At 39.3% G+C, this 26,706-nt stretch overlaps 1 protein-coding gene across 5 annotated transcripts in view; it reads right to left on the reverse strand.

Annotated features, from left to right (window-relative positions):
* Osbpl1a (oxysterol binding protein like 1A) overlaps positions 1 to 26,706 on the reverse strand; it is a 244,204-nt gene that overhangs the window by 2,929 nt on the left and 214,569 nt on the right. For 4 of the 5 annotated variants that reach the window (XM_042675295.1, XM_042675297.1, XM_042675296.1 and 1 more), the window contains 9 exons: positions 15,847 to 15,981; positions 14,554 to 14,651; positions 13,548 to 13,730; positions 10,319 to 10,426; positions 9,559 to 9,648; positions 9,210 to 9,336; positions 5,294 to 5,410; positions 4,645 to 4,768; positions 3,367 to 3,457 (listed from right to left, as the gene is read on the reverse strand). In XM_042675295.1, the coding sequence (XP_042531229.1) occupies positions 3,367 to 3,457; positions 4,645 to 4,768; positions 5,294 to 5,410; positions 9,210 to 9,336; positions 9,559 to 9,648; positions 10,319 to 10,426; positions 13,548 to 13,730; positions 14,554 to 14,651; positions 15,847 to 15,981 (1,073 nt within the window). Of the gene's footprint in view, positions 1 to 3,366; positions 3,458 to 4,644; positions 4,769 to 5,293; positions 5,411 to 9,209; positions 9,337 to 9,558; positions 9,649 to 10,318; positions 10,427 to 13,547; positions 13,731 to 14,553; positions 14,652 to 15,846; positions 15,982 to 16,412; positions 16,507 to 26,706 lie in introns of those variants that run through there. The other variant, XM_042675298.1, reaches the window with a different exon arrangement.

The raw sequence follows: 26,706 nt of genomic DNA on the forward strand, positions 1-26,706 counted from the left end.
CTGAGGAGTAATGGCCTACTATAGGGTCAGGAGCTCTTCCGACCTCCACTTCTAATTCTGAGCACTCATGTCCGGAAAGTCCTCCACTGCCATAATATCTCTCCCTCCCCCCACAAGAATTCAATTCATTTGTCTTTTCAAAGTCTTAAGCATGGCAAAAGAGAGTGGTTTCTCTCTCTGTGTCTCTCTGTCTCTCTCTGTTTTAAACTACCTTTTACTTAGTGCTTCAGTCTATTGAGTCCAAAGGTCAACATACTGCAAAATAACATTTTCTAAGAATATTTTGGAACCAGGCTCAGACTATGGAAAGACTAACCCCCCCTTCTCTTGATGCCAACACTGTGTCTCCCACCTTCTCCCACGCCCTGCTTACTGATGTCCGTAAGCTCCTCTAAGGAAATAGGTCAAGATTACAACAACTATCCTCCTATGCAAAACTCTTATGTAGCCTGAAAAGCTTCATAGCCTGAAGGCTCCTCAAGTGAGTAAAAGTATTAAGCAGGAACACAAGCTTCTAGTATGGAGAAACCAGGGCCACATTAAAGCAAGTTTCTGGATTTGTCTTCTAGGAGGGCTGGTGAGCCTTACACAGAAGAAAATGCTCTTGGGCAAAACTGACCACTTCCACCCTTACTCAAACTGAACCAAATGATTAAGAAACACGACAGTCCTGAGAGCAAAGTCAATGCTCTAAGCACAGGCTCTTTCCACAAAGCATCAGCAGGATCACTGGAAGACTCCCCATGTTCATGTAGGAGCTGAGGAGCTATGCAGCAAGCAGGCGTGGTCCCTAGAGTGACAGCTCACAAACAGTTCTAGCTTTTATTTTCACTCCATTTCTGGGCTGGCCAAAGATCTTTTATTTTCTGGATGTTAAAATATTTATACAGTAATAAAAATTCTCAGTGCAGGGCTGGGAAGGTGGCTCAGTGGTAGAGCGCTTGCCTTGCATGCATGAGGCCCTGGGTTTGATTCCTCAGCACCACATAAGCAAAAAGAAAAAAGCCAGAAGTGGCGCTGTGGCTCAAGTAGTAGAGCACTAGCCTTGAGCTGAAGAGCTAAGGGACAGTGCCCAGGCCCAGAGTTCAGGCCCCATGACCAGACCCCCCAAAAAATAAAAAAATAAAAATAAAAATTCTCAGTGCACATTTTACTTAAAGACTTGAGAATATGACCAGAAAAAAATAAGGTAGTTAAAAATTAGAAGCATGGCACAAAGGCAGGGTTTTCTGCACAAGAAACTAGAACAAATGTTACAAATGTATCTAAGCTACTCAGGAGGCTGTGATCTAAGCATCACCATTCCAAGCTGGGGTAGGAAAGTCCATGGGACTGTGTGTTTGGGGATGGGGGTAGGGAGAGAATTAATTTGAGATAATAGAAAAAGAAAAACTGCTGGAAGTGGAGCTCAAGTGGCAGAGTGTTAGCCTTGAGCATAAAAGCTCCGGGACAGCGTAAAAGTGGTTTTGACTGAGTTTAATGAAGGTGGGGTCTGCTACGTACATGTATCCCTGAGCAGGGATCTTTAAATGCACCACCATTTCTTTCTTCTGGTACAAAGAAGGGATTTCTAGGGCAGCAGTTTTCACACTGCATTCCACAGAGTTCAAGGATATGTGTAAGTGGGAGAAAGTCCAAGATTGGCTCAGACCTTCCCTTTACCCTTTATCCAATCACAGCAAGCATGGGCCTGGGTTTTTCTCTTCATGAGTACATTTACCACAAAAGAAAACAACTAAGCAGGTTTGATGATAGGTATGTAGGATCATTTCTAGATCTCATAATCATCTTTTTTCAGATTAAAAAAAAAAAAAGGACTACCAAATAAAGCCTATTGGAAAGCTTGCAAAATCATGCTCACATGGGCTTTAAAATTTAATACGCTGTAACATTTCTAACAAAACAATCGTAAAAATGCTTTCATGTTTGCATTAATATAGTCAATTGCAAAATAGGACTGAGTAGTAAGCAACTTTTAAAAGAAAACTTTCAAAAGTTACTTTCTATTGCCCAATGGAATCTAAGATATTAACTTTGCAATCCTACTTCCATTAAAACTCAAATCCCCATATCTGGAAAAATAAAAGCATTCCCTAAGTATCAATAATAATGGTGTATATATATATGCAAATGATTCCATAAGTTACTCGTGTATGTGTCTGCATACAGGTGTATATATATATATGCAAATGATTCCCTAAGTTACTCATGCATGTGTCTGCATACAGGAGTATGAATATATTTTAATGTTTACATCTTTTTGTGTGTGTGCTTGTATGTGTGTGTTAGTCCTGGGACTTGAACTCAGGGCCTGAGTGCTCTCCATAAACTTTTTGTGCTTAAGGCTAGTGCTCTACCACTTGAACCACAGGACCATTTCTGACTTTTTGGTAGTTAACTGGAGATAAGAGTCTCATAGCTGGGTGATGGTGGCTTACATCTGTAATCTTAGCTACTCAGGAGGCTGAGATCTGAGAATCCTGATTCAAAGCCAGCCTGAACTGGAAAGACTATGAGATTCTTATCTCTAACCATGGAAAAACTGGAATTGGAGCTATGGCTCAAAGTGGCAGAGCACTAGCCTGGAGCAAAAGAGCTCAGGGACAGTGCCCAGGCCCTGAGTTCAAATCCCATGACCAACAACCCTTCCCTTGGCAAAAAAAAAAAAAGTCTCATGGACTTCCTTGGCTGAGCTGGCTCTGGCTTCAAACTGTGATCCTCAAATCTCAGGCTCCTGAGTAGTTAGGATTACATGCACAAGCCACCTAAGACAGACTCAAATCTTTTAATTCTGGGTTTTAGGTTCTCTCTTTAAATAACGAACAGATAAGATTTCTTGGGTAAAAGAATACCTTGCTAGATGGGCGCAGGTGGGTCAGGCCTGTAATCCTAGCTACTCAGGAGGCTGAGATCTAAGGATCAGGCTTCAAAGCCAGCCCAGGCAGCAAAGTCTGTGAAACTTTTATCTCCAATAAACCACCAGAAAACCGGAAGTGGCACTGTAGTTCAAGTGGTAGAGCACTAGCCTTGAGCTGAAGAGCTGAGAGACAGCGCTCAGGCCCAGAGTTCAAGCCCCATGACTGACAAAAAAAAAAAAGAATACCTTGCTTAAATGACCTGTGAAAACTATGTGGAAGTATTTTAGCCTCAGTTTCTCAAGTCATTTTCCACTGTCATGTATACAATTCTTTCAGCTTCAAAACTAAGAGTCATTGCAACTAACTTTTCTCAGATCTGGAACAACTTGGCAGGTTTATGTTAGAGAAGCTCTCATTCTGCCATTCACAGTGTCTGACATCTGGGTCTTGTCTCCTCCACACAACAGCCCACCTTAGAGCTCAGCCGTACACTGAAGGAGACACATACCTTGTCTTCCAGTCCTCTTCTGACTTGGACCTGTTTTTGCGAGCTGCTCTTTGTTTTTCCTCAAGTCTTTTTTTTTCTTCACTAGCTTGATCTAAATAAAATATGAATATCAATTGAAAACGTTTACTCTCTATGCAGAGAATGCCAGGAATAGTATTAAGCACGGTAACTTTATGGAGAACCATTGTCCATATCTATTAGTATCATCTCTACTGTGCCAGAACAGAAACACCAGTCAAGCATCAAGTTAAAGTTCTAGCGCGTGTAGTTGGTAATTCTGGGCAGCTGATGATTTTCATATGCATTTTTAAAAACCTATTAATAAAATTCTTCAAAAAAGGTTAAAATGCTCCAGTAAAAAAAAAAAAAATCAGGTGGAGCCAGGCACTGGTGGCTCTTGCCTGTAATCAGGTGATCTAAGGATCACGATTCAAAGCCAGCCTGGACAGACTCTTATCTCCAATAAACAACTCAGAAAAACTAGAAGTGGTGCTGTAGCTCAAGTAGTATAGAATGCTAGCCTTAAGCTCAAGAGCTGAGGGACAGTGCCCAGGCACAGAGTTCAAGCACAATAACCAAAAAAAAAAAATCAGGTGGAAAAACTGCCTAAACTATTCTAAATCCTTACTGATACCTCACTGAACTACTTCCAGTGGTAGGTTAAGAAATTCAAGCCATCTTCCAGAATACTGTAGTTCTGTTTCACAGGAGAGATCACAGTATTTTTTTTTTAAGACTTTGGTACTACGGACATGCTAGATGAGCTTATTATTTCTAGCTGTTCTGGTATGTAAGCAGCAGCAATGGCCTCTTAACTGCTCCTACCCTGAGATGTGGCATCCGAATTCTTCAGATTTCATCATGTCCACCCCTACTTGAGAACGACTGAGTTAAAAGAAACAAACTTTAAGATTAAAAATGTTATAATTAATCAAGAGGAAGCCTCATTTTCTATGAGGTTCACAAGGTGACATATGAATTCTGAAATTCACATAGCAAGGTCAGCAGAATATGGTTTAAAGTTGACAAAGATGCTACATTCCCTCTGACATTTAAGGTGGGCCTGTGGCCATATGCAGTATGCTAAATTATCAAGGGAATATTATTGAAGTCATAAATTTAAGCTAAATAATGTCAACTTCAGATTTTCAAGTTTAAAACAAGTTTATTAATCTAAACTTAAAAACCTCTAAAAGGGACTAAAATTGCCAGTACCCTAGTGATCATAGCAATGACCATCAGCCCCGAAAGAACCAGGAACAAACAGCTGCTCCTCACCTATCTCTCCATTCTCCATGGCTCTGATGTCGGGCCGCAATCTGCAGTCTGTCTTAGGAATCACACTTTCCATTTCCTTGTCTACTTCATTCAAAACCATTGCAAAGTTAGTAAAATTATACATCTGAAAAGAATAAAAGTGACCAGATGAATACTTGATGAGTATGGCTGACTGACATTTCTAATCTTAAAATGGAAGCCCTAAATTCAAGCAGTATTTTGTCACCCAGCCTCACTTTCATGACCATAACAGCCTTTCTCAAGCCACATGTCTAACAAATGGTCTGTGTATATTCTTCTCAGAATAATCTCAAAGCAAGCATCAGAAATATTCCTGTCAACTCTAGAAGAAAAAGGAAAGTATGTACTGATTCTTTTTTTCTTCCTTCAAAGCACTCCGTGCTGTGTCTGGAGGGCTGCTTCTGATCCGGCTGCACCATGTGTGGGCTGCTCTGACTCCCAACCCCCAAGGAACTGTTGAGCCCTAGTGATGTCCCACCCAGCATGCCTCCCATCCAGACATCAGAAAAGACGTATGACAGCCTATGTCTATAGAAAAGCAGCACAATGGGCCCAACAGAGGCTGGCTATGGCCCAGTGCCACCTGGGAAAGAATGCAGTGTTGTCACATTCAGCAGGCTGAGTTCACCTGGGCAGAATTGGGAGGCCGCGGTGCTATTCGCCACAGAAGAACACTTCCAGGAATAACAAACACACTTTCAGAATCTGGCATTGGCATTTCATCAGATTCCTCAGAGTTGCTCATCTAGAAGACCAACAGATAAATGACAAATAATTGAAGTGAAATGCTTTAAAATACCTATTTATAATTTGTAAACTAAGCACCACATTATGTGAGGGCAAAGACACCATAAACTTTTTTTCCCCGCAGAAAGTGTTCTTTCCACATGCTTTGGGCAGGAGTTCCAAAGGGTAACAAGCTGACCAGGGTTTCAGAGAGAAGGCCAGATGTTCAGAGGCCTTTAAAGGCCTTGAGGGTCTTTAGAAGAACCACTTGCTGACCCAGCCTGAGAATGACAGGTCAGGCATGGGCCACTCATCCTCCTGGTGAGCTGCATTTCCTGTCTTCCAGGAGGTGGAAAGTCAGGGGTATGTGGAGATAAGACCCTAAGGAGTAAGAACTTTTAGACCACGTGGCTTCCATGGATGGTCGGGTTCTGCACCACTCATCCTGAGATGGCTTCTGCATGTCCTAGAGGGGGGGGGGGGTGCTTATCCCATTTGTTGTAAATCATCAAAAGAAGTTAGACAACCCAGAAGTCTTCATTGGCCACTCATGAAAGAAGTCAAGCACACCTTCTGCCCTTCAGATCCATAAGTCAGAGAAAGGCAAGGGTAGGAGGGTAGGAGGCCTGCAGATGCAAATTGATCAGGCTGTTGAAGCTTCTTCCTTGGTGAGATAATTCTGAGGAATCTGGGAGGTTCATTGACAATAAGAACTAATCACAATGTACCCCAAGACAGGGACACAACTTGTTTTTTCTTTCTTGCTATTGTTTTTAATGTATCTAAGATGTACTATGTGATTTTTTTTTTGTTTCTCTTGTATGGTTCCCCCACACACACCGTATAACCCCCGTTTTCACTGTATTTAATGTTGGTATCCTGAATCTTGTATATACATTTTTCTAATTTGGGGAGAGGAAGGAAATAACAAAATGCTGAAACAAAGATACAGCTTGACCCATTGTAACAAGGAGATGTACAAGACACTATGTAGAAAACGAACTTTACAACTTGGGGTGGAGGAGTTGGGGAGGTGGGGAGGGAAGGGATGGGAGGAGAAAAACAAAGGAGGAGGTAACAATGCTCGATAGGAAATGTACTCATTACCTTACTCATGTAACTGTAACTTCTCTGTACACTATTTTTACAATAAAAATATTTTATAAAAAGAACTAATCACAAAAACCAGTTCTGACTGGTTTCTGGAAGCTAGGTGAGAAGATGGTGCTGGCAGTTGTGGTTAGAGGCAATTGGAAAGAGCTTAGAAACTGGAAAAGAGGGAGTACTAGGCCTGTTCTGTCCAAACCAGGCTGAAGCAAGAGACAGACTGCACAACCTTCAGGTGTGCTCTGTATAATGTCTTTCTAATTATTACATCCTTGCCTTATCACAATTGTAGAATGACGAAATACATGCTGGAATCTCTAGAGTATGTTGGACAGTTATAATCATTTGTATTTAATGCAGCAGCAGCTTCATCACTACCCTCTATTACATTCTAGGGTTTTATGTTAAGCTTTTGGTTGTTAAAAATAACTCGCTCTTGGAAGTGCCGCTGTAGCTCAAGTGGTAGAGCACTCGCCTTGAGCTGAAGAGCTGAGGGACAGTGCCCAGGCCCAGAGTTCAAGCCCCACGACCGACCAAAAAAAAAAAAAAATAACTCGCTCGATGGGACTGGGAAGGTGGCTCAGTGGTAGAGCGCTTGCCTTGCATGCATGAGGCCCTGGGTTTGATTCCTCAGCACCAATTAAGCAGAAAAAGGTGGAAGTGGCACCGTGGCTCAAGTGGTAGAGCGCTAGCCTTGAGCTGAAGAGCTCAGGGACAGCACCCAGGCCCAGAGTTCAGGCCCCATGACTGACAAAAACAACAACAACAACAAAAACAAAACAAAAAACAAAAAACGTGCTCGAGTATTTACTGGGAAAAGTCCTAAATGCTCAATATCAGAGAAGGACAGAAACTGCCCAATTCAAGAGGACAGCCACACACAACAGTGACGTTCAAAGAACAACAAAAGGTTACTTCTTGGAGCACATTAAATTCATCAGTGACCAGAAACTAGCAGCGTTTCTCAATGCACTACATAAAAAGAATTTTTTAAAAGTCAGACTAGAAAGGAAGTAACTGAAGCTAATTCCCCACCTGCCAGAGCTCTGGTAGGTGCTCTTAGGAATTAGCGCAGAACTGTGAGAAGTTGGTTGTTTTACCATAGCTATGTACATTTAGAATGCAAGGCTTTGAAAATTAACAAATCTAGAAGCACCGATTGAGACATTGTCAGTGAATAGATAGTTAACAAACATGAGGAGGAAACAAGGATGATAAAAGCTTCCTCCGTAGGTGAATATGCTCAGGAACACCAGCAATCCTTGCAAGGGAGATGCACACAGGGATGAGAGGCAGGCAAGGGATAAGTGTTGAGGGAAGGTCATTTTGCTGCGAAGACTGAGGGATTTGGAGGACATAATGAGCAGCTCCTGGAATTTTGCCAATGTCTTTTGCTGTCCCTTCTCAGTATAAAAGGGTAGGATGACAAATGTGCTTATGTGGTTGCTTTTGCCAAGCTGCCTTTTACTGGCAGGAGCTGTGGCCTCATGAAATCTATGTTGGGGTGGGGATGGGTCCCAAGATTCTAGGACATTTCCTTTTCCAGCCCCATTAGTTTCTGGACAGCTGTAGAAAACAGTGAGTACATCTCACAGAATGAGGGAAAGCAGGCAGGAGCGTGGGTTGAAAGAAGCAAAGCTAAATTGAGCAAATGAAGCTGAGGGGAAATAGAAATAAAAAAAGAGGCTAAAGCTGCATGCTCTGGCCTCAGAAGAGTGAAGAGTGGCTCAATTTATAAAGAAGGTCACTTATGAAAATAACCTGGGCTTTTGAGGAAAATGAGAGCTTACATTTTTACATGCATAAAAAACACTTAAGAGCACAAAAGACTAATTCAGTAGGTCTGAGGCGAGGGTTAGGAACCTGCCTTTTTAACAAATGCTCAATGATAGATGAATTATCAGTCAAGAGGGCTTATTTGCAGAAAAGAATTTGTTAGTCTAAGCGACAGAGACTGCTTTGAGTCAACTCATCAAACAAGTGGGTGCTATTAAAAACCTAATTTTACAAATTTTACTGAGGCCGAGGGCTGGGGACCCAGCTTTAGTTTGCACTATTCACAAATGGTAGACACACAATTCTAACCTCAGTTTTGTACCTCTGCAATTTTGCTAGCTACTAGATGGAGCCAGTCTTCAAATACCTATCTCCTGTGTTAAGAGGTGCAGTCTTTCTTTAGCTCTCAGCAGTTCTGCTGAAGGAAAAGGATAGGAGACTGCTGGATATCAGAGCCTTTCTGTAGCAAGACAGCAAGCTATGTGACTGTCCCACAAAGAAGAATGTTTAACATCAAGAGAATGGTCCAGTGACAGCATCTTTAACCATGATGGTGTACTGTCAGTCACTTCACGATTAGGACAGATAACCATGAAAATGTGAGAGATAATTCTGCAAGAATTTTACCTACTCAAATCATTTCAACATAAAACAGTAGGAAATTTGTCTAAGATGAATTCCAACATTTAAAAGATACGTGAATTCAATAAAAGCCCCACCTAGAATTGCTCCACAGCTACATCCCATAAAAAATTGTCACTTTTATTTTACACAAAGGCAGATATCTGCTTACTTAAAAGATGCAAGAAGAATTACATGTGTTTCGCAAAACCAAAATGAAGTGACATGACCCAGGAACAAGTCATTTACAAAAGGATTTTCATAAATGCAAAAGCCCAATTATTATTCCTTGTACCACCATACAGAACATTCACCTGTTTGCTGTTCTTCTTCTCTTCAGTGTTTCTCTTGTCATTTTTTTTGTAAGCCTCAAAAGTGGCAGGGTCAACACTATATAAACACTCCGTCCACTTCCCATAGAGGGCACATAGCTTCTTTTTGCTGTCAAGAGAAACTGATGTTTATCCAACAAACCAATGTTTTGCTCTAATCAAATATTAATTTGACAAACTTTAATGTCAAAACTTTACAAAAATAGATACTTCCTTGCAGAATCACGTTTTCTGTTTATTAAAATGCTAACTTTATTAGTTTATGACAGATTTCATACTGACATCCTAGTTAAACATCTATACCATTCAACATTTGAAATGGCAACGTTACCTTTTATCTTGTATGTAGCCTTCAACTTTGTGTAATTCCTTACCAAAAAGGCCACATGGCTTAAAATTTAACACACATTTGTCCCCAGTCCTGTAAAGGAAACAATAAGTTCACATTAGCACTCAGTGTGCAAGATATGGAAGAGAACTGTAACTTTGATAAGCTTTCTGCTAGCAGCTGTTATTCACTGATTTTCTTTACATGCCAGGGTCCACACAGGAGTTGGCAAAACTCATCTTCTAACACCAATGTGCCAACCTTAAAGAAAAGATATGGGATACTGACAAGAAATAAGTGACCTGCCTAAAGCTCATCAGGATTTGAACGTAATTCTTTTTTTTAATTAGCATGTATAGTTGTACAAGGGAGGTTTCATTGTGACATTTCCATCTATGTATACAATGCATCACAGTCAATCTCACCTCCTCTATGAGTCTACTTACCCTTTTTATTAACTCTTATACCCTCCTCCCACCTCATATATTCAAGCCTATGTTAATAACACAAAGTAAACATTATCCCTGGAAAAGCTAGAATTAAGATGCACATGAGCTGGGGAAGCTCAGAGTTCACCCAATCTTCATTAATTAGGAACAATGTTACTATTCATTAAAAGGATAAGCTTCTATTAATTCTAGAATTCTGGTGTCCAATTTTTATATTTGTCGTCAGGTTCTACTAGAGCTTATTTTTCTTCTTAATGAAGTGCACTGTAACTGATAAAACTGACAAAATGGGTAAGAATTCTAACATGCCTTACCTGTGGTTTGTGATTTCCACATTGCCATACTGCTCAATCCAGAGTTTACCAACAATGATATTATGCACACAGCAAGTGGGATTGGTCCACGTATATGCTTCATTGTGTCTAAAAGCAAACCCCAAACCCATAGAAGTAAGAAATCATTCTATTTGAAAATGTTATTTGATTCAAGACATGATAAATGCCATTGACTTCAACTCACAGTTAGGCATCAGCTTCCTGTTCTTATGATATTGTGTTTTGTTTTTTGGTGTTGGTACTGAGACAGGGCCTGGCCACTGTCCCATAGTTTTTTTGATCAAGGCTGGTGCTCTACCACTTGAGGCATATATCCATCTCCAACTTTTTGGTGGCTAATTAAAGATAATGGTCTCATGGCCTTTTCTCCCTAGGCTAGGTTCAAACTGCAATCCTCAGATCTCAGCCTCCTGAGTCTACAGGACTACAGACAGGCAGCCAGTTACATTCTTATGGCTTTAAAATGAAAACAAAAGCTTAAGAAAAAAAAAAACCCTGCACTGAACTCCAAATAAACTTAAGACAAATAAACTCTAAATACATTCACTAATTCAAAAAAATCTGAAATCCAAAATTCTTGAGTGCTGATATAACACTCAATGAATTTTGGATTTTGAAGTATTTGGGATCTTGGACTGTCAGATTCATTATGCTCAACTGGTAGTCTATTCAAAGATTCCAAAATCAAATAAGACTAATTCCAAAACATTCTGGTTCCAAGCATTACTCACAATAGATACTCAATCTGTACATGATTATTATAAGCTGCAAAAGTACAGTAAAATATATGAAAAATAAAAGTAAAAAATAAAAACATCTATTAAAAAATCTCTTGGGTTTCCTCCCATAAGGAATTTAAAACAACAAATGAGTGCATGTGAATATACTCCAATTGTATCTATCCTGTGCTTGAAAATTGTTTCTTTGAATATTTATCCTTAGATACGTGTTTAACATTACGGACTTACAAATGACAAAATTTATTTTTGCTGGTGTTCTGTTCTGTGAGCTTTAATGCATATACAGATCTGTGTAAGCACCACTGGCATAATCAGAAGAGACACATCCTCAACCTCCAAATTTTTCCTCTGCTTGCCCTAGTCACTCCATTTTTCATCCCTGAATCCCTAACTCATCTCTTTTTTTACCTTTTCCAGAAGGTCACATAAATGTAATGATATATTAGACAACCTTCTGAGGTTAGCTTCTTCAATTTACATAGGAGCTTGAAATCCACTCACGATCTGTGTTATTATATGCATAATAATTTATTCTTTTTATGGCTGGTTTATAACATAGTTTAACAGTTCACTCAGTGAAGGTCATTGGGTTTTTTTTAGTGTTTAATTATGAAAAGTATACTACTATAAACACTTGTACAGACATTTTTGTGTGACTCATGCTTTTATTTCTCTAACTTGGCAGCACTATCATTTAAAACATACTTTTTTAGCCATTCTAATACTGGTATCTTGTTATGATTTTAATTTTTTATTTCTCTAATAATTAGTGCCATTGAGTATGTTTTCATGTACTTGTTTGCCATCCATAGCTATTAGTGAAATATTCTTTGCTCAATTTCATGTCAGGTTTTTCTTGCAAGTTTCAAGAACCCCTCAGTTCTTTGTTGGATAACTCATTTGCATGTAAATTTTACTAGCTATAGTTTATCTTTGTATATCATGAACAGTGTACTTCACAAAGCAAATTTTTTCAAATTTTTTTCAATTTTGGCAAAACCTACTTTATATATTACATATATAAGCCACTGCACCAGTGATACTTGAACTTTTATGAGACTATGTGCTCTCTCAAAAAAATATGAATATTGACTTTTGCTAAGTAGATAATAAATAAAGTTTAAGGGCACAAGTCTTGACATTATTCTATAGCTTTAGATTCCAGTCAGATTAATTTTCAAAGCCTTGTAATGTTACTTAGGATCCACCTCAACAGCCATGCAAGGACTTGGGGCATGAGTTTACACCAAAGCCTTTGGGTACCAGTTGGGATCATTTAGATGAGTGTTCGGGTAGGCTTATGAACCATGTACAGGTAATGGAGCTCCCTCCTTTCTGTGGATCATTTTCTACTCTTAGATAACAATGGTCCCCTTTTCTACCCCTCTGTTTAGCAAGCTGGGGCTTAAGCCTCTGCTCAAGGCCTAACTTGGGGGCATAAACATAAAAGAAGTTAACAGATTTTTAAAAAATACTCTGGGAACTATGATCCCTTTGTTCAGTTCCTACAGTCAAGGAGAAGAAACTTTTCTGAGTTTCAGGCATGTGGCTGCTGCTGCTGCTGCCACTACCAGGCTAGGGGGGGGAAAAGCAAAGCAGAATTTCTGCTACTCTTTTCATCTTTGCAGCTCCTCTATTCAGAAGGGAGAAAGTTTCTCTTGGAACAACTTCTGTCTGCTTCTCCTGTCAGTTCTGCAACTCACTGAGCCAGGAGAAATGAGAGGAAAAACCCAGTAGAAATCTCACTGGTGAGTTGACCTTTAAGATATGATCTCTTTCCCCAGTTCTGCCTATCTTTATTTACTGCTAGGATTTCTAAGTGAATTCAGTGAGTGGGAAACTCAGAGTGCAGTATTCTATCTTAACTGGAAATGACTTGAATTTATAACTAATCTTGTGAAAGAACTTACCTACATGTCCAACATATACCACACAAATGTCATTTTAATATTTTCCAAGATGTAATTTGTTTTGAAAGCTCTTTAAATATACTGACAGCTAGTTTCATAAGAACTTCCATGGAGTTAATAACCATATTTATCTAAAACAGATCCAATACCATAATCAAACATCAACTTTTTACATGAATCTGGCCTGATCAACAGTGGCTACTGCTCTTCTCAAATTCTTTTTTTTTTTTCTCCAGTCGTGGGGCCTGAACTCTGGGCCTGGGCGTTGTCCCTGAGCTCTTCAGCTCAAGGCAAACACTCTACCACTTGAGCCACAGCACCACTTCTGGCTTTTTCTGCTTATGTGGTGCTGAAGAATCAAACCCAGGGCTTCAAGCATTGCAAGGCAAGCATTCTACCACTGAGCCACCTTCCCAGCCCTTTTTTCAAATTCTTTTACACATAAGTAGGTAATTCATGCTTAATAAATTCTGTTCTTTTTGTGCGCACAAGTCTATGTACATGTGACACCCTAGTCAGTATGTATGAAAAGAGCTAGATGGATTAACTGCAACTTACTCAAGGAGCTCCAAGGTGATGGTTCCTTTGGGTTCTGCTTCTACACTCTTCCCCCAAAATTTCAGTTTTGGATAGATTGAGCCGTGAAAGATAAAGTCATTGTTTAGTCCTTCTGCATGAAATGCACTGATTGGTGGGTGATGGCTGACCTGTTCCGAAATTAGTCTGAATCCAAGGTCATCTCTTAATATTAAAAAAAGCAATATTGCAATTAACTCTACTACTGATTGTCATTTCAGTCAAAAAACAAAGTAAGTAATTATTATGATCTCAACAGAAGAACACATAAGAAACAGTACAAATGCAACTCAAACTACTTGATCCAGTATAAGTATAATGTCAGCTATTTGAATATATTAAAACAAGACACTCCTATGAATTTGGATGATTTACATGAAATAATATTAATTGTGTGAATTTTAAACTTAACTTCATTTTATATCAAGAGAGAGGTTAGGCGCAGTGGCTCACACCTGCAATCCCAAATACAGGAAGGGGAAAAGGAAGAGGCAGATGGATTAGGGACTCCAAGGCTTGCTTGGACAATAGCAAGATCCTATGTCAAAATCAAGGTTTTTCAAAAAATGTGATGAGAGTACAGCACTCCAGTAGCACATGAGGTACTAGGGGGAAGAAAGATACAATGTATTCATATTTCAACATGCAGGGGATATGGTCAAAACTTGTGCAAGGAAGAATAGGAAGATACAGTAGCTATCTATCTAAGCTAGCCAATTATATAAAACCCTGAAATGATAAAAAAAAAAAAGAGACCAATTAGTCCCACATGATCAGACACATTGAAATCCTCCAAATACACCTTATGTCTGTTTCAGTATTTTTGACGTAGCTTCTATTTTAAAAATAAGATTCATAACAATAAAAACATCAAATAACTGCTATTTGGTGATACTCAAAATACATATTTTTCCTCTTCAACAATGTTATGCCAATCATGCAAATTCAACTATCCATCTGGAATGGGGGAAAGAGTGAAAAACCTCACCGGACCAATTCGTAAGTTTCTCCCAGAAGTGGGTTGAATGGCTTTCCAGTGCGTTCCCACTGAGAAGCAACTGCAGACACAGCAAATGCAGCTACACACTATGGGACAGAGCATTGCACAAATCAGTTAACAGCCCAGCTGTTACCTCTCCAGAGAAGAAACTGGGCTAAAATACTAACTGACAGAATTATTCTGAAGAGTTGAATTACTTTTGAGTTTTAATACGGCTCTAGAAATTTAATATGGAAACTTGGATATTCAGAATAAAAATTATTCTCTTCCCATTGTGTTATCCTTTAACATGGCTTTCATAATATCCTAAGAGTGCTACACATTCGTTCAAGAAATCTTTAGAAGCTCTTAAACCCAGTTACTTCTAATACATTAATTTTTTCAGTACAATTGCCGCTTAGTATCTGGAAGATTGATTCCAGACCCTTCCTTCCCAATGCCAAACTCTGTGGATGCTCAAATTTCATATAAAAATGATGGGATATTTGAAAATAATCTATCCATATCCTTCTGATACATTAAACTATCTTTATATTATTTATAATACCGAACACAATGTGAATAGCTGTTATACTCTATTGTGTATGGAGTAATGACAAAATCTATTCACATTCAGTTCAGGTATTTTTTTTCCTACTCTGGATCTAAGGTTGATTGAATCTGTGAATGTGGAACCCAGGATAAAGAGTGCCACTTATACACACATTTAGAATTGTAGAAAAGAGATATAAAACTAAAAATTGGTATCAAAGCCAGTGAGATTAGATAAGACTTATTCATACAAATAAAAGAATAGGAAGATTCAGATTTTGAATGCTATTGCTTTGTTTGATGGGAGAACAGTATCATGTAAACAGCTATTTAAAAAGAAAATGTAAAAATTCAATTCCAAGTGTCTTTTGTTTGAACATTTAGTGGTGTGGATATAAGCATAAACAAGCATTTACATGTGTATATTTTCTGCTTTTTAGAAACAAATTTGAAAGAAGCTGTATTGGATTTTCTCCCTAACACAATGCTATCTTCTAGAATGAAGAATTTTAAAAGCATGGCTATGACTACTTTATGCTTCCCTTAAATTTCCCACCAGTTCTGCAGTATGGTTATGGGAGCAATGTACACAAAGGATTCTTCATATATACTGGTTATGTGTTCTGAAAACTTTTCCTATCCTCACACAGGATTTCAGAGTAATTTCCTGTGTGTTTAAGAGTGAAATTCAGAAAGCAGTAAGATAATCTATCTCTAAGATTTATCCCTCACTCCATGCTTGACACCTACCTGCATCCTTTCCACAGGATCCGATAATGAACTGGCCTTGTGGATGAGGTAAGTATGCTCCATGTATTCCGTTAGCCGCTGTAGGAAGCTCAAAGGCTCATTAAATATAACTGGCATGGTGATCTTGGACAGTTCCTAATGAAAAAGAAAACGAATTGTTATATACAGTATATCTTTATGCAATGCATTCCTGAAAAGTAACAAGACAATTCCAACTCATGAAATTTAATATCAGTTCAATTTCACAAATCTTGCCAGAACATACATAAACTATATTGGACAATATAAGGACATACAAAACCATCCAAACATTCTCTCTGGTTTCACAAGGCACACAATGTAATGGTGACCATGAGCTGATAACTTGTTATAAATCTGCCTTAGGTCAATCTTAGGAAAGGTGATGAGGATACATAAAGCAAAAGTCTTCATAATGGTGTCAAAACACGAAGCTGTAAGGGTTCTAGTGCCTTGAGTTCCTACAGAAACAAACTGAAACCCAATTGAACTGGTCACCAATCACAAACTGCCCAACTAATATCTCCTTGACAATGTTCCACACCAACCAATAAAATAGTTCTTTGTCTTGGTCCCTTCAGAGAACACCTCACAAAAGGTTGCCCTCTCATGTGATCCACAAAGTGCTGAATCGCTTGAGGTCCGGCTCTGCCCAATTCATGAATGTTTGCTCAAATAAATTCATAAAATTTCAGTGTGTCTAAGTTCATTGTGTTAACAGATGCTAAGGATTAACCACATATACTATCTTCACAAGAAATTCGAGATTGTTTTTGGCTGACAACTGTGGGCCTTTCTGAACGAACACTAGACTGAGGCTAAATATTACACAGTATTTTAAAATTCCACCTGCCAGTTAAAGATTAGGCAGGGGGTCCAAGGTTCATTACATGGCACCAACATGCCATGAGGTTAACATCATGAAGTCCTTTTTAAAGTGATCATAAATTTTAAAAAATGTGTATCTCTGGAGGAATGTCCTGACCATCTTTTCAAATATCTACCTACTATTATCTACTTTTTCTTTGGGAATCAGATGTCTCAGGAAGCCAGGTGGCTAAAGTCATCTGGCTAAATAGTACTGAGGTGCAATTCAGGTTGAATACCACTGGACTTAGCTTGAACTCCTCCCCCCACACAAATGTTCGCATTCTTTATGATCTGAACAACTAAAAACAATGTGGCCTTCTGCAAGATTTCAACAGCATTAAAAAGCAACCCTCATTCATAACCATAAAATAGGGCTGGGAATGTGGCTTAGTGGTACAGTGCTTGCCTCGCATGCATGAAGCCCTGGGTTTGATTTCTCAGTACCAACATAAACAGAAAAAGCTGGAAGTGGCACTGTCTGTGGCTCAAGTAGTAGAGTCTTGAGAAAAAAAAAAGCCCAGGGACAGTCCTCAGGTCCTGAGTTCAAGCCCAAGGACTGGCAAGCAAACACACACACACACACACACACACACACACAATATTGGGGGATACAGACAGTTTCACCCTAATAAAAATAAACTTATTGCTTCCTCACTAGAGAGATAAGATAGAAAAAGGAACATATAAACAGAATGAAAAGAAGACAACTATATTCATCTCAAGATCTTATTAAACCAAGAGATTCACTAACTGAAACAAGAAAGCTGGTACCACCAAGTTTTGTTTTAATTCGAATGCTCAGTCTCTCTCTTTGCTACTTAAAAAGTATTTTTTATTCTTTAAAAATTATTTTTATGCTTATAATATCCCACTCCCTCTCCCTCCCCATCTCTCTGCTGCTCCCAAGGCTTGAATTCAGGACCTGGGTACTGTTCCTAAGCTTTTACCACTTGAGTCACAGCTCCACTTCTACCTTTTTGCTGGTTAACATTTTGTTGGTTAATTGAAGAGTCCATGAACTTTCCTGCTCAGACTGGCTCTGGATCCCTGTGGTAGCTGAGATGACAGGTGTACACCACTATACCACAATGTTTTTGTTGCGATGGAGTCTTTTGGACTTTTCTACTAGGGCTGACCTGAATCAAAGATTCTCTTAATCCTGCACATAACTAGTATGACAAGCATGGCCACAGGTACCCACAGACAACATAAAAAGCAAAATGTTTTAAGAAACAAAATCTGAAAATTTTTGATTAATCATACTTGAGGAAATTAACTTTACGGTATAAAATACCATAGTCATTATCACACGGTAAAAGGGTATAGCCTGAATACGTTAAGAAAAAAAAGGCATTGTAGAAAATGATAACAATAAAATTTTGTTATCAAGATTTTATATTGTTCTTGGTATTTACCAGTTATTTAGCTCCAAATATCATTTTTTCTGTTCTGGACTAACTTCTAAGTCTGAGAAAAATAGATGACAAAACAACATGTGCAAAAAGCAATATTAAAAAAGCAATATACTACACCTGAATGCTAGTGGCCAACCCTGTAGTCTTAACTACTCAGGAGGATCAGATCTAAAGATCTCAGTTCAAACCCAGCTCAGGAAGTTGTGAGACTCTTTAATCTACTAAACTACCAAAAACAAAAATAAAAACAAACAAAAACAAACCCCTTCTTTCCTCAAGTACCATACAAACACTCAGAAAACAAGGTTAAGTTTGAGCTCAACTAAAATGTACTAAAATGGAAAATACTTTCTAAATAAGAATTCTACTGTTTCAGTGTCAAAATGTGATAATACGTAGGATCTGGGTTGTCAAGAGTCAAATTGTGTCAGGCTGAGTCTGTTGGCCTTATTGCCTAGGCAGGCTCTGTAGGGCAGGGGTCTGAGTCAAGCACTCTGAAGGCTTGGCCTCTGGGCTTTTCACACATAGGTGCAGCAGAGATTTTTGCTGTTTATTAGAAAATGCTGTGCCTTAATCTTTATGTAGGAATGGTATGCAGTGGGGGCCAGTGTGCGGGATGAGAGTATAACAACTCCAGAAATGGATCTGAAACTTCATCCCTTATTAAACCACATCCTTTGTGATAGGACCTTGGGCTCTTTTTTAACAAGAGTACAATTTCAGAGTTCCGGGAAGATGGCGGAGGAGAAGCTGGAATCTGAACAAGCTCTTGCATAGAAAACAGTTTCAGAGTTCCAGTGAACAGTCCCAAGCCAGAGAATCACACCAAGTGTGCCATCACAGGACAGAGAGTTAGACAAGAGAGGGGAAGCCAAGCAGACACATCTGAGCGCCTGCCAGCAGCTGCTGCGGGGGCGGCAGGGTCGCAGCGGCGACCGCAGCCGCGGCCATACCTGAGCGCTCACAGAGAGTCCGGGACGAAGGAGCCAGACGCAGCGGGCGAGCGGATTCTACTCAACACCAGCAAGAACCGACAAGGAGCGGACAACTTCATCCTGCACTTTGCAGACCAGAGACGACCCAGGATCCAAGACTCGGCGTGAGTAGAAGCCCCACTTCCTCACTCCTTCCCAGGGAGCAGAGGAGGGAAGGCCACCCCTCCCCCCCCCCAGCACCGGTGATCTCCATCTTGGATACCGACAAAGCTCAGAGGAGCGGCTAGCTCCAGCTCAGGCCTTGGAATAAAACGAGTCACTTAGCAGGTCACAAGAACTTAACGGCGAAGTGACCTCACAGACTCAGTTCCATCCAGGGAAAAGTCACCCAGCTCAGGCGCCAGCCATTGGAGTGGCTCTCCTCACCAGGTAACCAGAGCCAGAGCCTGCCCCTCCCTCTAGCAGCCACCACAATCAATTGAAAAACAGAAACCCTGAGAATGGCTCCAGGCTTGGTGCTGTGAGTTTTTTTCACAAAATAGCCCCAGGGAAAAGCTACTGTTTGTTGAAAGGCCTCAACTCTACCCAGAACCTAGCCTCATCACTGCATCCCCCTCTTTTGTGATTCTCAAAGCAGATCACCCTCCCAGTAAACTAACCTGGGAGGGGGATCTCAAAATCTTGGGTAAAGCAGAGCATTTTTCTGCCTGTTCCAACAAACTGACTTAAGAAACCAATCAAGCCACAGGACCTCAAGCTGACCAGAGACTACAACCAGACTCTGGTTACAGACAAAAGCGAGATACAGGACTCTTCCCACCCCTCCCCCCCCAAAAAAAAAATCAAAGACCTTTTTTTTTTTCTTCTTCTTCTTCTTTTCTTTTTTTCTTTTTTTTGTTTTGTTTTTTTTTTTTTCGTTTTTTGTTACCTTATATATATATATAAAAAATTTTTTTTGCTTTTCTAAAACTTTTATTAATCTTTAATTTTTGCCTCTCCTGAAAAAATAATTGTTTTCCATTAACTTTTTTTTTTTCTTTTCTCCTCTTATAATTTTTATTTTAGGAATACGTGAATGTGTGTTTTCCTTTCTTTTCTTGTCTTCTTTCTCTTTTTCTTTCATTCTTAATTATCTTTTTGTTTTTTGTCTAGCTCTACTGAACTTCTGATCTTTTCTTCTCACTTTCCTATCCTTTCCATCTTTTCCTCTTTGTTCTTCTTTATGTGACTTAACTCTTGTCCTGCACATCCTCAGACAAACCCGTAGTTAACCAGTAGACCCTATCCCCCATTTTGTACACACTTAATCCACAAACTTATTACTCAATTCAAAACCTCTGAGACTTAAATTCATTAATAGCAGTACTACCTCTTTATACCTATATAATATTTTAAGCATTTTTTTAAAGTTTTTCACATCTCCTCTATGTCCCTCCCTTTCTCTCAACATATTCATATTCCTCTATAAATAGATGGTCTTTTAATCTCTAAAATAACATTAATTTTTATGTTTCTATTTTTTTTCTGGTCTCTTTTCATTCCCCTTTCCCTTTCTTCTTTTTCTCTCTCTCTCTACTTGCATCCTACCCAACCTATTTCCTGCATTGTGATTAGGACATAGTTAACTCTCCCTGTGCCTCCCCACACCAATCTATTCCTATTTTTTACCCACATCTCTCCCTAACCCTAATAATTTCTGGTTTTCCAAATTCTTCTCTGCGGTTCGAAGCCCTTTAACATATAGTTGTTTGATGTCGAATAGATGTATCTGTTGAACTAGATTGTATCTGTAGACTATTGACTGTACAAATGCAAACTTTGGTTGATGGTTGCCTTAAGATAGTGTTCTAGCACAAAACTGGTGCTATCTTCATCTCAAATGGGCAGAGTAAGCCGGAAAAACACAAGAAAAATGGCAAATTCGGGTATCTCAATTCCCAATCTTGATAATCAGGGGTTAGAACAGATAATGAATAATCCAGAGGAGAGTTCCCAAATAGCTCTACAAACACTGCTGGCAAACATGATAAATGAAAAGTTTGACAATGTACAAAGGACTCTGTATGAGCGTGACAGGGAGAGAGAGGAGGCATCCCAGAAGTTTATACAGGAATATCATAAGCGTGAGGAAGCTACTCAAAAACTGATACAGGATTTGCGTGAACAACTTGAGAATACTCAAAGAGAAAGGGAGGAATGGCGTGAGCAGGCTGAGAACACTCAAAGAGATCTGCAGGAATCCCACAAACGGGAGGAAGCTAATCAAAGAGTAATACAGGAATTGAGAGACCAGGTAGAGAACACACAAAGATCACTAAAGGCATTCATGGAATCCATTAACAAAGAGCTGAAGGAAATCAGGGAGACCACAAAGGGAATGCTGAATGGAACCCAACAGAAGGAATGGGAGCCCAAAGAAACCATAACCAATCAACTAAGTGATTTGAGGACAAACACTGAACACCAAATTAAGGAAGTAAAGAAATTCATACAAGACCTAAAACAGAGCTTCAACAAAGAACTTGAAGCCATCAAAGCTGACCAACTAGAAGGAAAAGAGATAAAAAACAAAGTAGAGAGTCTTGACAGCAGGTTAGACCATGCAGAAGATCGAATCTCAGGGATTGAAGACAGCCTAGATATTATAGAGAAAGAACATACAACCATCCAAGACAAGTCCAAGAAATATGATAGATCTATCCAACACCTGGAAGACACCATCAGAAGGCCTAATCTAAGGATAATGGGTGTAGAGGAGCACCTAGAAACAGAAGTTAATGGTCTAGGAAATTTGTTTAACAGGATCCTAGCAGAGAACTTCCCAAACATGCAAAAAGATAGGCCTGTCCAGATACAAGAAGCCTTTAGAACCCCAAATGGACCAGACCAGAATAGGACATCCCACCGCCACATTATAATCCACACAGGATCAACTCAGAACAAGGAAAAGATCCTTAAAGCTGTCAGAGAGAAAAGGGTAATCACTTATAAAGGGAAACCAATTAGAATCACCTCAGATTTCTCAGCAGAGACAATCAAAGCAAGAAGAGCCTGGAATGATGTATGCCATGCCCTAAAGACAAACAACTATCAACCAAGAATACTGTACCCAGCTAAACTCTCCTTCATAACTGAAGGCCAAATAAAAACCTTCCATAGCAAAGAAAAATTGAAACAATACATTTCCACCAAACCAGCCCTACAAAAGATTCTTAAAGATGTCCTACACATAGAAAACCAACAAGACCGCAATAAAGGCCAAGAAACTGCACCCAAACTGAGAATCCAAGAACCATAGGAAGAACCCAGTTTTCGCAGCCCCCAAGAAGGTAGATAACATGGCAGGAACTCCCAAATACCTCTCAGTCCTATCTCTTAATGTTAACGGACTGAACTCTCCAATTAAGCGACATAGACTGTCTAGTTGGATTAAAAAACAAGACCCTTCTATCTGCTGCCTGCAGGAGTCACATCTTGCCCGTAAAAACAAACACATTTTCAATGTTAAAGGCTGGAACAAAATCTACCAAGCAAATGGACCGCATAAACAGGCGGGAGTTGCAATCCTAATATCAGATAAAATAGACTTCAAATTAAAATTCGTGAAAAGAGATAAAGAAGGTCACTACATACTAATTAAAGGATCTCTCCTTCAGGAGGATATTACAATTCTAAATATCTATTCACCAAACAATGGAGCACCCAAATTTATCAAAGAAACACTACTTCCCCTCAAATCCCATATAGATCCAAAGACATTAATTGTTGGGGATTTTAACACACCACTCTCCCCACTAGATAGATCAACTCGGCAAAAACTCAACAGAGAAACCACAGATCTAAACAGCTGCATAGATCAACTAGACTTAACAGACATTTACCGAACATTTCACCCAGCAGCATCAGAATACACGTTTTTCTCAGCAGCACATGGAACGTTTTCTAAAATAGACCACATTTTAGGCCACAAAGCAAACTTGTCTAAATTCAGAAATATTGAAGTTATACCTTGCATTCTCTCTGACCACAAGGGAATAAAATTAGAACTCAACACCAAAAGCCACCAAAGAAAGTCCGGTATCACATGGAGGCTGAACAACACACTGCTGAATCATGAGTGGGTCATGGAAGAGATTAGAAAGGAAATTCAAATGTTCATGCTATTCAACAAAAATGAACACACAAAATACCAGCTCCTCTGGGACACAGCAAAGGCAGTACTCAGAGGCAAGTTTATAGCTCTGAGCTCCTACATCAACAAATTGGAGAGATCTGAAACTAGCAATTTAATGACGCATCTAAACCTCCTTGAAAAAGAGCAGCAAAAAAACCCCAATCCAGTAGACGGAAAGAAATAATCAAAATTAAATCAGAATTAAATGAATTAGAATCCAAAAAAACTATAGAAAGAATCAACAAAACAAAGAGTTGGTTCTTCGAAAAACTTAACAAAATTGACAGACCCTTAGCAAATCTTATCAGAAAAAGAAGAGAACACACCCAAATTAATAAACTCAGAGATGAGAATGGAAACATCACCACGGAAACAACCAAGATTCAGAACATTATAAGGGAGTACTTCTCAAAACTGTATGCTAATAAGTTTGAGAACTTGACAGAAATGGACCTCTTCCTAGCAAATATTGACATGCCAAAACTAAACCAAGATGAGTTAAACTATCTTAACAGGCCCATATCAAGCATTGAAATAGAAACAGCAATAAGAGACCTCCCAGCTAAGAAAAGTCCAGGACCAGATGGTTTTACAGCGGAATTTTACAAGGCCTTCAAAGCAGAGCTCACACCAATTCTCCTCCAACTCTTCAATGAAATTGAAAGAGAAAGCTCACTACCGAACACATTCTATGAAGCCATCATAACCCTCATCCCAAAACCAGGCAGGGACTCATCAAAGAAAGAGAACTATAGACCCATTTCTTTGATGAACATTGATGCAAAACTTCTCAACAAAATTTTGGCCAACCGACTTCAACAATTCATCCAAAAAATCATACACCACGATCAAACAGGATTCATTTCAGGGATGCAAACCTGGTTCAATATACGCAAATCAATTAATATTATTCATCACATCAACAGGAGCAAGAATAAGAACCACATGGTTATCTCAATAGACGCAGAAAAAGCATTCGACAAGATCCAACACCCCTCTCTGATGAAGGTTTTGGAAAAATTAGGAATCCATGGAACATTCCTCAATACAATAAAGGCTGTATATGACAAACCTACAGCCAGCATTATACTCAATGGTGAAAAACTAAAGCCATTTCCTCTTAACTCAGGAACAAGACAAGGATGCCCACTCTCTCCACTTCTCTTCAATCTAGTATTAGAATGCCTAGCTACAGCAATAAGACAAGATGCAGACATAAAGGGGATCCAAATAGAGAAAGAAGAAATAAAACTCTCCCTCTTTGCAGATGACATGATCTTGTATTTAAAGAATCCCATAGACTCCACTCCCAAATTACTCAAGCTGATTCAAAACTTTGGCAAAGTAGCAGGTTATAAAATTAACCCCCAAAAATCCATGGCTTTTCTGTATGCCAACAATGAGAAAAGTGTGGCTGAAATTAGGAAAGCAACTCCATTTGTAATAGCCCCACAAAAAATAAAATACCTAGGAATTAACTTAACTAAAGAAGTGAAGGACCTCTATGATGAAAACTTTAAAATCTTGAAAAAGGAAATCAACACAGAACTTAAAAAATGGCAAAACCTCCCATGCTCCTGGATTGGAAAGATTAACATTGTGAAAATGGCAATACTTCCCAAGGCTATCTACAAATTCAACGCAATACCTATCAAAATTCCACCCTCATTCTTCAAGGAAATAGAAGAGGCAATCCAAAAATTCATATGGAGCAATAAAAGACCCCGAATAGCAAAAACGCTCCTCAACGGAAAGAACACTGCTGGAGGAATATCAGTACCAAATTTCAAACTCTACTATAAAGCCATAGTAATCAAAACAGCTTGGTATTGGCATAAGAACAGACCTCAGGACCAATGGAATAGAATTGAAAACCCAGAAATGAACCTACAGACCTATAGCCATCTAATCTTCGATAAGGGAGCTAAAACAATAGAATGGAAGACAGACAGCCTCTTCAGTAAATGGTGCTGGCAAAACTGGTTAACTACATGTAGAAAACTAAAGCTAGATCCTTATATATCACCCTGCACCAGAATCAACTCCAAATGGATCAAAGACCTTGAACTCAAAGCAGACACTCTGAAAACATTACAGGATGGAATAGGAGAAACCCTGGGTCTCCTCGGCTCAGGCCGAAATTTTCTGAATAGAGACCCGGAAACACAACAAATCAAAGAAAGGTTGGACAAATGGGATTGTGTAAGGTTGCAGAGCTTCTGCAGGGCAAATGACATAGCTAGCAAGATCAATAGAAAGCCCACGGATTGGGAGAAGATCTTTACTAGCCATACAACGGACAAGGGTCTCATATCTAAAATATACTTGGAACTCAAAAAATTAAACCACCCAACAACAAATCCTCAAAGAAACAACTGCCCAATAAGTAAGTGGGCGAAAGACTTAAAGAGAAGCTTCTCTGAAGAAGAAAGAAGGATGGCCAATAGACACATGAAGAAATGTTCAACATCCCTAGCCATAAAAGAAATGCAAATCAAAACAACATTGAGATATCACCTCACTCCAGTTAGAACAGCAAAAATCAAGAACTCTAACAACAACAGATGCTGGAGGGGATGTGGACAGAAAGGAACCTTACTTCATTGTTGGTGGGAATGTAAACTTGTTCAACCACTTTGGAAAGCAGTATGGAGGTTCCTCAAAAGACTCCACATAGAGCTCCCCAATGACCCAGCAATCCCACTTTTGGGCATTTACCCAAATGATCACAAACAAGGCCACACTAAAGCTACCAGCACAACTATGTTTATTGCAGCATTATTTACCATAGCTAAGATATGGAACCAACCCAGATGCCCCTCAGTAGATGAATGGATCAAGAAGATGTGGCATATATACACAATGGAATTCTATGCCTCCATCAGAAAGAATGACATTGCCCCATTTGTTAGGAAATGGAAAGGCTTGGAAAAAATTACATTAAGTGAAGTAAGCCAGGCCCAAAGAAACATAGGTCCCATGGTTTCCCTTATTTGCAATATCTAGTATAGGTATGAGTCAAGCGGAAAAAGTCAGAGAATGTGATGTTAGGAAAACGAACCCTCAAATATGTATTTTAATGTTTTTGTTTCTTTCATGCATGTGTTTCTAACGCATTTATAAGATTATTTCTTTGTTGCTTTGTATGTCCCTCCCCCACAGTGTAACCCCCGCTTTCACTATATTTGATGTCAGTATAACATGTGGAGGAGATGGGGACAAACAAGTCGTTTAAGGATTCAGGTGGACCTGTTGCAACAATGAGAAGTACAAAATGTCATGTCAAAACCAGCTTTACAATGTCGGTGGGGGGGGATGGGGGGTATGATTGGGTGGGGGGGAGGGGGGAGGCTGGGAAGGGAGGTGAAGGGTAAACAAAGGAGGAGGCTGCAATGCTTGGTAAGAAAAGTATGCATTTTCCTGCCCATGTAATTGTAACCCCTCTGTA

The sequence above is a fragment of the Dipodomys spectabilis genome, unplaced genomic scaffold (genome assembly GCF_019054845.1).
Source record: "Dipodomys spectabilis isolate Male_0828 unplaced genomic scaffold, ASM1905484v1 ptg000024l, whole genome shotgun sequence".
Lineage (NCBI taxonomy): Eukaryota > Metazoa > Chordata > Mammalia > Rodentia > Heteromyidae > Dipodomys > Dipodomys spectabilis.